The sequence below is a fragment of the Scyliorhinus torazame genome, chromosome 6, assembly GCF_047496885.1.
Source record: "Scyliorhinus torazame isolate Kashiwa2021f chromosome 6, sScyTor2.1, whole genome shotgun sequence".
NCBI classification, from domain to species: Eukaryota; Metazoa; Chordata; class Chondrichthyes; order Carcharhiniformes; family Scyliorhinidae; genus Scyliorhinus; species Scyliorhinus torazame.
In genome coordinates, this window is record NC_092712.1 from 182232708 (window position 1) to 182245986 (window position 13279).

The following is a 13279-nucleotide window of genomic DNA, read 5'->3' on the forward strand; positions in this document are numbered from 1 at the left end:
GGTCCGGGGTCCTGGGTGGGGCATGGGACGATCTGGCCCCAAGGGGTGCCCCCACGGTGGCCTGGCCCGCGATCGGGGCCCACCGATCCGCGGGCGGGCCTGTGCCGTGGGGGCACTCTTTTCCCTCCGCCTCGGCCATAGCCTTCAACATGGCCGACGCGGAAGAGACCCCCCCCCCCCCCTGATGCTCCTGCGCATGCGCAGATTTCCGCTGGCCGGTGAAGTCCTTTCGGCCCCGTCTAGCGTGGCGCCAACGTCCTTCCATGCCAGCCGGTGGAGTGGAAACCACTCCGGCGCAGGCCTAGCCCCTCACGGTGAGAGCTCGGCCCCTAAAGGTGCGGAGAAATCCGCACCTTTGGGGCGGACCGATGCCGGAGTGGTTCCCGCCACTCCATCACACCGGGACCCTCCATCCCGCCGGGTAGGGGAGAATCCCGGTCATTATCCAAAGCTTTGGGACAATATGAGCCATCATTACTCTGACCAACTCTGGTCTATCAAATTAAAGTTCACCAAAATTCTGCCATCACATCACTTTGAAAAGACTTGACATCCTGACTACAGCCATTTTTAATTGGGGGGATATTGTGGTATTGAATGTTTAAATAAAGTAAAGTGAAGTCGCTTGAGTCCCAGATGACCATAGGCTGCTTTCCCCTTTGAGGGGGAAGAGCTGACTGGTGGTGATTTAGCCTGAGGATCACCACACCTCAAGTGAGGGGCAAGATGGTGAATGTGGGGACTTCATGAATAACCTCAGCTGATACAGAATGTGATTGAATGTTCTAAATGCTATTGAATGACAGACTGATAATACAGGTTGCAGATGTTCTATACTGGAAAAGCACTGACTTTATCCATATGGTGCCTGTATCTACTTTTTTAAATAGACTTCATAATAAGCCAATCAATAAAGAATGACAAGGTCAGCAGCAAACATGAATGCCAAAATCAATGAAAGAGCAGTCAATAAAAATGACTCCAATTAAGAGCAAGTCTGGCAAGTGACAGACATACAGAGATTTTGTGTAGTCTTTACTTCAAGTTAGAACAATTAATTTAATTAAATCTGATCATTTACAGTCTGGCACCAGGAAAAAATGGCTTGACAGTAATTGAGCTGGTCCAAAAACCCAACTTGTTCCGAGAATTAACCTGTCACACTTCCTCAGTCTGGCTTACAAGTGACATCAGTCCCAGTCCAAATGGTGAACTCAATGTTTTTTAAAGTCATGATGTGGAGATGCCGGTTTTTTAAAGTGGTCAACAAGTCAATTGGTTGTATAAAATCACCACAAAGGCATTTTCAGTTATGGATGGGAACGCAATGAAACATTTCCCACAGTCTGAGAAATTAAAAATATAGAATGCGTTTGTTTCTTCCCTTTCAGTGCTCTAATATTCAATTCTTGGGTGGGGGCGAGAAGAAGGAACAAAAATCTAGGACGTGCCTTTCTTAATGTATTAGACATCAGATCCCATGGATCATGTAAAATACCTGCTCAGGGTTGTATTTCACAAGTACACCAGCACCATGGAATTCTTCCAGAACATCCTTGAGTTTCTTTGTGGAGTCTGAAAGAAAAAAGAAAGTTTAAGTTTTACAAGTTTGTCCTAGGTAAGACAATATTCAATTTTCACAGAACAATAATGATGGATTTTCTTCAGACTTTTTGGGTTGGATTCTCCGGTCCGCCAGCCGCATGTTTCTCGGTGGCGTGCCGTTAGCTGGCAGCGGGATTCTCCCTTAACACCAGGTTTTCCATTGAAGTTGCCCCACGTCACCGGGAACCCCGCAGGCGGGGGTATGCTGCCACCGGGAAAAAAGATTCCCAACAGCTGGAGAGTTCTGGCCTACATTGCAAAGTTCTGGATACTTGAGCAATGTGGCATTTCCAATGAATGGACAAATTACTTAGACAAAATCATCCTAGTTTCTTAATTATATACACACTCTGACCTCTTCAAGGTGAGGTTCAAGCTGCAAGTAAGTTGAGCCAATGCACATTCAGTGGGCTCTGTGCAATTCATTGATTCTTCAATATAAAGAACAAATGCGCTCTTTTATTTAAAATGGACTCTCCCCTTCAAACCAGATATATTTTTAATCCTGTAGCTTTCATCTATCTCTTAACTAAACAATATAACTTGCCCTCAACATAGATCAGCCACGATTATATTTAATGTCGGGCAGACTTGAAGGGCCCGGTGGCCGAGTCCTGCTTCTAATTCTTGTGTTCTCGCTTGTTGAAGAGGTTCTACAATAGGTAAGACTGGGTAGCAATGAATGAGCAAGAACGATTTAACTGGGAGTTGCCACAGAAGAGTTGTAACAAAAGGCCACTTCTTGCAAAGCAAATTATATACCTCCCTAACTAAGCAAAATGTTTTTTTCCCCAATAGTAATTTCCTGACTAAGATTCATCTTTTTAAAAAATAAACTTAGAGTACCCAATTAATGTTTTCCAATTAAGGGGCAATTTAGCGTGGCCAATCCACCTACCCTGCACATCTTTGGGCTGTGGGGGCAAAACCCACGCAAACACGGGGAGAATGTGCATACTCCACACGGACAGTGAACCAGAGCCGGGATCGAACCTGGATCGAAGCTGGGACCTTGGCGCCGTGAGGCAACAGGGCTAACCCACTGCACCACCGTGCTTCCCACAAAGATTCATCTTAAAGGTCTGTGGCAAATCGATGGTAAAACTGTTCTCCGGAACTCTGGGCTAACCGTGCGGACAGTAGACAAGAAAATCAGTCAACGCTCCCTGTCCTGCTCACAATCCATGGAAAAGGTCAGGTGCAAATGAGAACCAGATCAGGTACACCTGCAAATTCCTTTTTCTAAAGTCCAGGAGCTTATTGCCATTTAAAAACTGGGGTGCAAGACATGGGTGAGATAACAGAGAGCAGCTGGAGCCTCTGCACCAATATCCCATGTGGGTTTGTGCCTTCAGGATAGCAGAGGGAGCAAAATAGCAAAACGGCTGGATAGAAGGAGCAAAATGACAGCAGTTAAAACTAGATAACACGCTTGCAGGGCAACAACCCTCAGCCTGATCACCACTACGCCCAAAATGCCAGCTTGGCACCTTGGAAGTGCTAGCCTGACACAATAACAGTGCCCCTGCCAGTGCTGCCTGGACACCTTGGAAGTGCAAGGCTGGCACCCAGGTGGCACTGCCAGTGTGCCAGGCTGGCACTGCTAGGTGCCACCAGCAGTGCCAGGGTACCACCCTATCCAGAGGGCATGCATATGGGGCCTCCAATCCCATGGGATACCCCTATGAGTGCCATTCTGCTTGGTCCCTGTTTGTGGAGACCAGTACTGAACTGCACACGGCCGAGGTTTCCAAAGCTATGGGGTTAGACCCCGCACTTTGGGTAGATCTCAGGAACGCATATTAGAGTGAGACTAGCTGTCTCACTCTAATTTGCAGATTTGCCAGAAAGTGATCCCACCCACAATGGGTGAGATTTACATTGCAACGTATCACAAAATTGCGTTAAATCTCCCATGGCCGGTTAAATCCCAGAAGTGGGATCGCCCGGCATCTACCAGTTACGTTGTGCCACACCATGCTGCTTTTCGGATGCAACGTGACCGGTAGATCCCACCCAGTCGATGTGCATTCTTTGCTATGGATGTGTCGGCCATTCCCACAGATGTAATGGTTGCAGTGGTGGAGTTTCTTAGTATTGTACAGGATTGATATTGCCCCATTTTCTCTTTGATTTGAGCATCTAATCCTCGCCACCAAAAATAACTGCATGCCAGATCGTTCATCCTCACCACACCAGAAAGCCCCTCATACAGTTGGCCAAGGACTTTATTATGCAAGCATGGAGGAATAATAATTTCCCCATAATAAAACTCCGTTTTGGACTGTCAACTCAAGTCTTCATGTGCTGTAGAGCTTGAGGTCTGGATTTTTCCTTTGAATGTCTGACAGTATTACCTTTGGACCAATCCCATCACCTTTCCCATCATTGGGTCGGTTCTTGTGTATTTCTGAACTTGAAATGAAGTCACAGGTACATTATCCACGAGTGAGAAATAAAGAATGTTGACAAAAGTTTCTTCGGGGTCATGCCTGACTTGTCATAACAATTTTGACAAAGCATCAGCATTTGCATGTTGCTCTAACTTGCAATATTGGATATGCGTGTGCCGACAATATGCAAGACCATCTTTGTAACCTACAGCTGCTAAAGAAGGAATACCTTTATTCGGCTCAAAGATTGGCATCAAGGGTCAATGATCCATCAAAAGAGTAAAATGACATCCTTAAAGGCAGGGTGGAACCATATTACCCCTAAATTGATGCTCAAAGCCTCTTTTTCTAGTAGAGTGTAATTTGTTTCTGCATTTGTAAGAGTGCAGAAAGCAAATGCTGTCAGTTGTTCCCCCTCCTGAAGGCATTATGTGCGAGATGACTGCACCAACCCCATAAGAGTGATGTATCGTAAACAAGTTGTAACTTCAAATTGGGAATGTAGTGAACCAACAGCTTTGACTTCTGTGAGGCATCATTTACCTAATTGTCTGCACTTCTGCATTCTTCTGACCAGTGTTATACCTGTTTGGCACATAGCAACGTGTGTAAAGGCTTCAATCGTGTTGCAAAGTGCAGCACAACTTTACCATAATAATTGACCAATCCTAAAAACAACTTTAGTTGTTCCATCTTTTGAGGACGTGGTGCTTCTAAGATTGCTGTCATCTTCTTCAGCTTCTTGTGTAAGTCATTTAACGATGATGTGACCCAGGTAATTTAAGGACGACTTAAAAAGATCCACTTTTCCTTTTTAACTCGAAGATTGTGATTTTGTCGAGTTCTTCAAGTGTTCCTGTTCACTTGAAACGGTGATGAGAATGTCATCTAAATAACGAGGATGATCTCTAAAATCCACCTCTTTGCCCAAGCCTTTGGTCATCTGACCCAATATTTCCTTATGTGGCTCGGTGTCGTATTTTGTTTAAAGCACTGTACTGTGCTGATGGCTGAATTGCGGTGTGTAAATCCATATTGAAATTGTCTATAGTGTGCATCTCCATTTCACATTAGCACTTTTCTTGCATCATGATTGTTCAATCACACTTGATACCTTTTGATAAGATATTAAAATTTTAGTGACACATTTTTTCTCTGCAGTCAGAGCTGACTACTTCATTAAAGCACCTGCTGAGAGAGGGGAAGGACAAAAATTTGAGGCACACTGCACAGAATTGGGATGTTTCATTATGGTAAAGTCAATATAAGATTATATTATATGTATTAACAGAAATATTACAATATATATTATAGTATATAATGTATCACAACCTATTCCATTGCTGTTGTTATGAGACATCAATGGCGGAACAGATTGTGATAGAAAGACAAAATACAAAAGGTGGCCATATAATTGATAGAGGTAATCAGGTTGCTGTCTCTCCATCTCCACTTCCCTTCCTTCCTGTGAATCCCGGTGAGAGTATGGCAGGATTCTCTCAATCTTCTTCAAAGCCACCCTCATTAACTTGAGGAAGTTGCAATCCTTTCTGCATTGTAATATGATGTAAGAGCTATGCTGACTCTGGAGGCTCTAACGGCGCCATCATGAGAGTTCCAGCTGATTTATCCAGGCAACTAAAAGATGTCATGATGCTCACGGCCAGCTGAATTAAATTTCTTGCTGCACAGTTGGTCTCAATATTTTTGTCCTTTCCCTCTGTCTGTAGGTGCTTTAGTGTAGTGATTTTCAAAGTGGGGGTCGCAACCTGCGGATGGGTCGCCGGGTGGTATCGAATAGGTCGCCAAAAGGTCACCAAAATGATCCCCAAATATCGCCTGACCATGTTTACCGTTTTCTCTCGGTAAATTCTCACTGCATTACAGTGTATGACCGCGCGAAGCTGATGTTGAAGTCGGTTCCATGGACTTTCTTAGGGCCAGAATGTAGTTGGGCAGTTTGCAGTCAGAGACTTGTAAAATACTCTTTAGTTGGCATATCCTGCTACTGTGTTCAGTGCCAGGATCTATATTATTTCTTGAGTTCAGTGTGTTACTAACAAACCCCGTGCGTCTTTTATCATTCTCTCAGTTAAGCTGGACATACAGCCTCTTCCAGCCCTACAAGCGCCCATGCCCACTCCTTCCACTTCCGAATTGTCTCTCCACACTGGGGCTCTTGTCCTTCAAGGATGCTTATTTTTTTCATCACGTCCCCTGCCGCTATCCATCCCATCTTCCCAGGTCCTCGTCCCCAAGCATCAGTCTCTGCTGTGTGGCTACATGAACCCCATCAGCTGAATCAGTTCCTCGACAGCAAGGACTTTTACATCTACCTTGATCGGGGCTTGGATTGTTCGCCAAAGATGGCATTAGCTGGCGACCGAACTACACTCATGTATACAGGAGCCGATAAAATGTTGGATGTGTATGGAATGGAATGTGTCTGTACGTTTTGCTTACTGGTCAGCTGAGCTATGCACAGCATTGTTTTTGTTTTAGCCTGCTTTCAGTCTGTTACATAATTACCTGGTTAACGATACTGACAGGCGTCCAGTGACATTCTGTGATGCACAATCAATTGCACAAAGACTAAAGTTGGGTACAACTGTGGCTTTATTACAGTCAGATGCGTGGCCTCCTGCTGCAGCTGGCGAAATGGCAGGGCACTGGAGGTCATGCATATTTATACAGTTCTCCGTGGGCCGAGCCAGCTGGCAGGAGCTATCGGCGAACCTGTAGTGCAGGTCCTACCTTACATCTCCTATTACAGTGGTTCACCACATTCTGTCTGACTGTGTTTTTAGTTCAACAATTAGGACTCCTGTTGTTGAAGTTTTGAGTTTAATTTCCTATCCGAGGTTGTGTTAGGCTTTGAACGCGTGAACATGACTTTGTAAAAACTATGTAACACTGAGTCTGTTAATCTTTCCAGCGCTTGCACGCAATTTTCCAAATGCTAAAAATGGGTGTGAAGAAATAAAATAATGTCAGGGTGGAGCTGTCGTTTCAGGTGAAACAGCAGCTCAATTGACAATTTTACATTTAATAATACAGAAGTGCCAACAGTAAGTGTGACTTTTGAAAGTAATTATGGAGAATCTTTTGTGAATGTGGCATGCGTCGTGATAGTCGGTAAACGTGGGTCGCTTGAAAAAAAGGTTGAAAACCACTGCTTTACTGGAGTCTTAAACTGTGACTGCAGAGTACCCCCAGAGGACACTAAAATCTCACCATCTTATCGAAATGTATCAAACATGACTAAACAATCATGATGCAGGAAATAATGCTAATGTGTAATGGATAATTTCAATATGGATTTGCACACAGAAAATCAGCCATCAGCACAGTTATAATGAAAAGTTTGTTGAAATCTATAACTTCTTCATTTTCATTTAGGGGAAAATGCAGAGACTGGAAGAGTTAAAAAAAATGATACCATGATGATATGATGGTCAGTTTAGATTCACAGCAAGTTTTGCCTCAGCTTCCAAGCAGCTCTTTCTACTATTTTGCATGATTATATGCCCACCACATAAGGCTTTTCGTAATTTGAAGTAGTGGCACAAATGATTTGACTGTAAGTCCTTAATTTATTTTCATTGTCAAAAATCATTACGTTATTTAGAGCTTTTGAAAAATGGAACACATGATTTCATTAACTAAAAGGAACAATTCATCATCTTCTGTCAAAATATTTATCAACATATTCATGATTAAATTCTTTCCACAAAAAAAAGTTTATGAATTAATTCCCTGAATTTGACATGTCACAGCATTAAATTCAAACCATATTTTTATATATATAATGTGTATTTATATAATTAAGATGCATAATGAATGGTGACAAAATGTTTAAAATGCACACTCTGGGGCTGTTTAGCACAGGGCTAAATCGCTGGCTTTGAAAGCAGACCAAGGCAGGCCAGCAGCACGGTTCAATTCCCGTAACAGCCTCCCCGAACAGGCGCCAGAATGTGGCGACTAGGGGCTTTTCACAGTAACTTCATTGAAGCCTACTTGTGACAATAAGCGATATTCATTTTCTTTTCATTTTCAAAACACAACGGGAGCTGAATTGCGTAGCCCCCAACTTTGTGCTGTCTGCTCAATATAATGATTCCACATACAACTAACTGCACTATTCATTGATTGCACAAATTAACTAGGGTCCGAAAATTTTAATTTCTGAGCATCATTTAAAGCTAGCCTTTACTGCTTAAAGCTAGCTTGCACCTCTTAAAGGGGAGCTGCGTTGTGACTGGAGGAGGTGTCATGCAGGCATTGAATTTTTCTGGGGAACAGTGAGGGATGGCATAACATAAAAATGTGCAGGCACAAAGGTTTTTGGATGCTGCACTGGAAAGTATTTGTGGAGGAGGTAAGGGAAGTGGAGATTGTCTTTCTCTGGAGGGTGGCAGGGGCCCTCACTTCGGGTGTGGTGTAATGCCTATGTATGTGTGAGGTGACATTGCCCATGGGTGTGAGGGACCTTCAGGCTCACTTAGAAATCAGGGCACCCTTTCAAAATGGTAGCCCAATCTCTGAGGAGCCAGTTTGGCCAGCGAGTTCAGCTCCCCAGTGATGAAAATAATTCTGGGTGTAGACGAGCCTGGAGAGTAAAACTTCAGGTCCCAAAAAAATGACAAAGTGGTTAGATAGCAGGAACTCGCCGACAGAGCTGGGGAGAAACACCCAGCCAAACCTGCCTGTAAGGACACTTAGCAACGTTTCTGTTAAATCGCGCCCCTGGATGCAGTGCAGCAAGACATCCACGTGATCTAGACCTCACACAGACAATCAAGTACAGTGAGTCATCCTCTAATGCCATATCCCACCAACTGCAACACCAGTGTCAGCCACTGGTCAACTCATCACACACCCGTCACTCAGCTACCAACAATATCCATCAATCAGGATTTAAACCGAACATTCATATCCTCTCACCCTCACACAATGCCTTTTCCTTGCACCCCTGCACATTGTTTCTATTCGAGTAATCATCTGATGCCCTCTTGAATGCCTCGATTCAACCTGCCTCCACCACAATCCCAGGCACTGCATCCCAGACCTGAACCATTCATTGTGGGTAAAGTTCTTTTCTCATATCACATTTGTTTCTTTTGCAACTCACTTTAAGTCTGAGCCCTCTCGTTCATGATCCTGTTACAAGCAGGAATAGTTATGTCAATCTACTCTGTCCAGCCCCCTCATGATTTTGAACCTTTCTATCAAATCACCTCTTAGCATTCTTCTCTCCAATCTATCCTCATAAAAGGAAGTTTCTCATCACTGGAATCATTCTTATACACAGGAACCATCCTTCTGCACTCTCTCCAATTCCCTCGCATCCTTCCCGATAGTGTGGCACCCAGAACTGTACACAATATTTTAGCTGAGGTCTAACTAGCATCTTGTAGAAGTTCAGCACAATCTCCTTGCTCTTGTACTCTATGCCCCTATTAATAACACCCAGAATACTGTATGCGGTATGAACTGTTCTCTCCACCTGTTCTGCCACCTTCAATGATCCATGCATATATACACCCAGGTCTCTCTGCTCTTGCACCCTTTAAGAATTTTACCCCTTATTTTATTGTCTCTCCATGTTCTTTCTACCAGAATACATCACGTCATACTCCTCAACATTGAACTTCATCTACCACCTATCTGCCCTCGCCACCAATTTGTCTATGTCCTTTTGACGTTCTTCGTAGTTTACAATACCTCCAAGTTTTGTGTCATCCGCAAACTTTGAAATTGCCCCTTGCACACCAATATCGAGATCATTAATATATATCAGGCAAAGCAAGGCTCCCAATACCGATCCCTGGGGAACTCCACTACAAACCTTCCTCCAGCCCGACTAGTATTTAGAGTGTGCATAGCGGTGATTAGTTGACAGCTGCATGCTGTGACATAATTTTAGTTATAAATTTGGTTTGGAGTGTTTATTTTGTTGTCTTTATTTTCTCCACTGAATGCTATAATAGGCAGTAACAGGTGAGATGTGAGACTGTTAGTGAATGAAGAATTGGGGGTGTGGTTACTGGTATAGCACTCAAGTTAGTTCTTCATTGACAACTCAGCCAGAAAGGGGTTGTTCCATTTCCTGCTCAGCTGCTCACCATGGAGCTGGCGGCAAGGGCTGCCCCCTGGTAATGGTAAATGTTGTAGCGCGAGGTAATGCCACGAGGCAGTGTTAAATCACAACGGTGATTTATTAACACAGGAAGCATTTTGTATTACAGACCAACACAACTCCAACACAGCACCAGTTCCTCGACTCCCAGGCTTACCCTGTGTGGTGAATGTATTATGCCAATAATCCACCATTGTATTTGTATTTGTGCTGTTGCCCTTGTATCTGTGCTATGTTGTTGCCCTTGTGGGCTCCTCCTATGGGCCATTGTATGGCAGTATCCATAGGGGAACATGTTGGGGCCTGTATGGGCTCCGCCCATGGCTCTTCCCCTTGAAGGGAGGTATAAAGAGCAGTGGACCTGTGGGCGGTTCTCAGTATTGGATCAGTCGCAGGCAGGCACTGTTCTAAGTTGATTAAAGCCACAGTTTACTTCTGCTCACGTCTCGAGTGAATTGATGGTCGCATCACCCTGATGATACCCACGACCGGGGTCCGCGCCCTGGAACCCGAGAGCCTCAGGTTTGCACGCTCCAGCCCCATGGGCTCTGGGCAGATCACTTGGTCCAAGAAGGTCCGGCCCTTAAAGGGGCCACGCTATCACAGTAAGGTTATGCAATATCCATCAGAACTGCAAGAATACCCACTCTGAATACAGCAGGGCTCCACCAGAACAGTCCAGGCAATAGAGGCTTTGTTTCAGTATGTCAATGGTTTGCTCCCAACACATGTTGCAAGACAGCATGGCTTTCATTGTATACCTGGTGTGCATCAAAAGTCATGATTCAAGCCATGTTGTCAGTAAATAGTCCTTGTTGTAGGGTTGAACCCGCTCCCAGAATAGCTGGGAGATGACCTGATTTCATCCTCAGTCTCATGGTGAGTATTAAAAAGCAATCCAGGAGATTTTAAAATGATAAGATTCCATTAATTGACTCCCGATAACCACAGTAATAGGTGATTGCGTTCACAGGGACCACTCCCACAATGACATAGCAGGTTTATGTCACAGCCACTCATGTAAACTGCACTCGCTGACCTCGCTGCTTGCTGCCCTGTTGTTCTTTCCCCTGCCGGCAGCTGGCACTGAGCTTGAGGGTAGGGTTGTGAGAGGAAAGTTAGAGAACAAAGGAGCTAGCTCAGCCAGGAGGTAAATGAGCAAATGCTTAAAGGCAACTGTCTGAACTTTCAGCTGTCCCTGCATGCTTAGAAAATGCATACCCACCACCCAGACTAGCAGAGAAAGCTTTAGCACCTCCCCAGACCCTGGCTGAAAAGGAAGTCCAGAAAGGCTGAGAGGAATGAGGGAATGCTGCTTCCAGATTTGTTGCTGGGCTAGAATATTTCATTGATTTAAAAAAGTTATCTGCGTGAGACTTGACTCAAAGCTTCATGCTGAACCATTGTGCACGGGTTTGGAAATGACAGGCCAAAGGTCAACCAATGGTGTCACTGAAGCATGATCAATTGCACAAAGACTTGAGTTGGATACAACTGAGGCTTTATTGCTCTAAGATGTGTGGCCTCCCGCAGCAGCTGGTGAATTGGCTGCAGCATGGAGGACACACATATCTATACTCCGCCTACTGGGCGGAGCCAGCAGGCAGGGACTACCAACGTACCTGTAGTACAGGTCCTACCATACATCACCTAATAGAGGTGCAACAGTGGTTTACCATATTCACACCCTGTTAAAATTGAGTCCGGTGGGGGTGGTGGAGAATTATTTACAACAAATGGTTTCCTTTTTACATTTACATTTACATTGACATTTGATAGAGAGAAAAAAAAATGTATTTTGAAGTCCAATGGACCAGTGAGAGGTTGAACCAGTCCGGGGCCTTGATGTTCCGCTGGGAGCGACGCAGTGGTGGCGGTGATGCCGATGCTGGTCTGATGTACAGAGCCTCCGGGAGCGTGCTGAAATCCTCTTCATCCTCGGGCGTGGGCTGGACGGATGGTCCCGGAGGGTTGCTGCTGGGAGCGCTGGGTGAGGGGAGGGTGGTGCCGGGCCGGGGGTATGTGTGTGTGTGTGTGTGTGTGACCTGCTGGTGCCAGGTCCCCGAGGGAGACAGTATCTTGGCGGCCGTCGGGGTACGCCACGTAGGCATACTGGGGGTTTGCATAGAGCAATTGCACCCTTTCCACCCACGGGTTCGCCTTGTGGAGTCGGACGTGCCTACGGAGCAGGACGGGTCAGGAGCTGCGAGCCAAGTCGGGAGCGACACCCCGGATGTGGACTTCCTGGGGAAGGCAAAAAGACGTTCATGGGGTGTGTTGTTAGTGGCGGTGCACAGTAGTGACCGAATGGAGTGTAGTGCATCAGGGAGGACCTCCTGCCAGCGGGAGGCTGGGAGGTTCCTGGACCGTGGCCAGTTGGCCGGCCCTCCAAACCGTCCCGTTCACCCTCTCTACCTGTCCGTTTCCCCGGGGGTTGTAGCTTGTCATTCTGCTGGAGGCAATACCCCTGCTGAGCAGGAACTGACGCAGCTCATCACTCATGAAGGAGGATCCCCTGTCACTGTGGATGTAGGCGTGGAAACTGAACAGAGCGAAGATTGTGTTGAGGGCTTTGATAACTGTGGCAGACGTCATATCCCGGGGCATGGGATGGCGAAGGGGAATCTGAAGTATTCATCAACCACACTGAGAAAATACGTGTTACGGTCGGTGGAGGGGAGGGGCCCTTTGAAATCCATGCTGAGGCGTTCAAAGGGGCGGGAGGCCTTCACCAGGCGCGCACGGTCTGGCCGGTAGAAGTGCGGCTTACAATCCGCACAGACCTGGCAGTCCTTGGTGATTGTCCGTACTTCCTCGACGGAGTAGGGCAGATTGTGGACCTTTATGAAATGATACAACCATGTGACTCCCAGGTGACAAAGACTGTTGTGCAGGGTCCGGAGTCGGTCTACCTGTGCGCTGGCACATGTACCTCGGGGTAGGGCGTCTGGGGGCTCGTTGAGCTTACCGGGGCGATACAAAATCTCGTAATTGTAGGTGATCTTATTATTCTTGATCTTGCCCCGCTGTGTGTTATTGAACATGAAGGCTACCGACCGTTGGTCAGTGAGGAGAATGAATCTCCAGCTGGCCAGGTAATGCCTCCAATGCCGCACAGCTTCAACGATAGCTTGGGCCT

The 13279-nt window shown here is 45.8% G+C and overlaps 1 protein-coding gene across 3 annotated transcripts in view; it reads right to left on the bottom strand.

Annotated features, from left to right (window-relative positions):
• The window catches only part of dgkb (diacylglycerol kinase, beta), a 1346936-nt gene that overhangs the window by 1060261 nt on the left and 273396 nt on the right, over nt 1–13279 (bottom strand). For all 3 annotated transcript variants that reach the window (XM_072509150.1, XM_072509148.1, XM_072509149.1), the window contains one exon: nt 1499–1575. In XM_072509150.1, coding sequence (XP_072365251.1) covers nt 1499–1575 — 77 coding nt within the window. The remainder of the gene's footprint in view (nt 1–1498; nt 1576–13279) is intronic.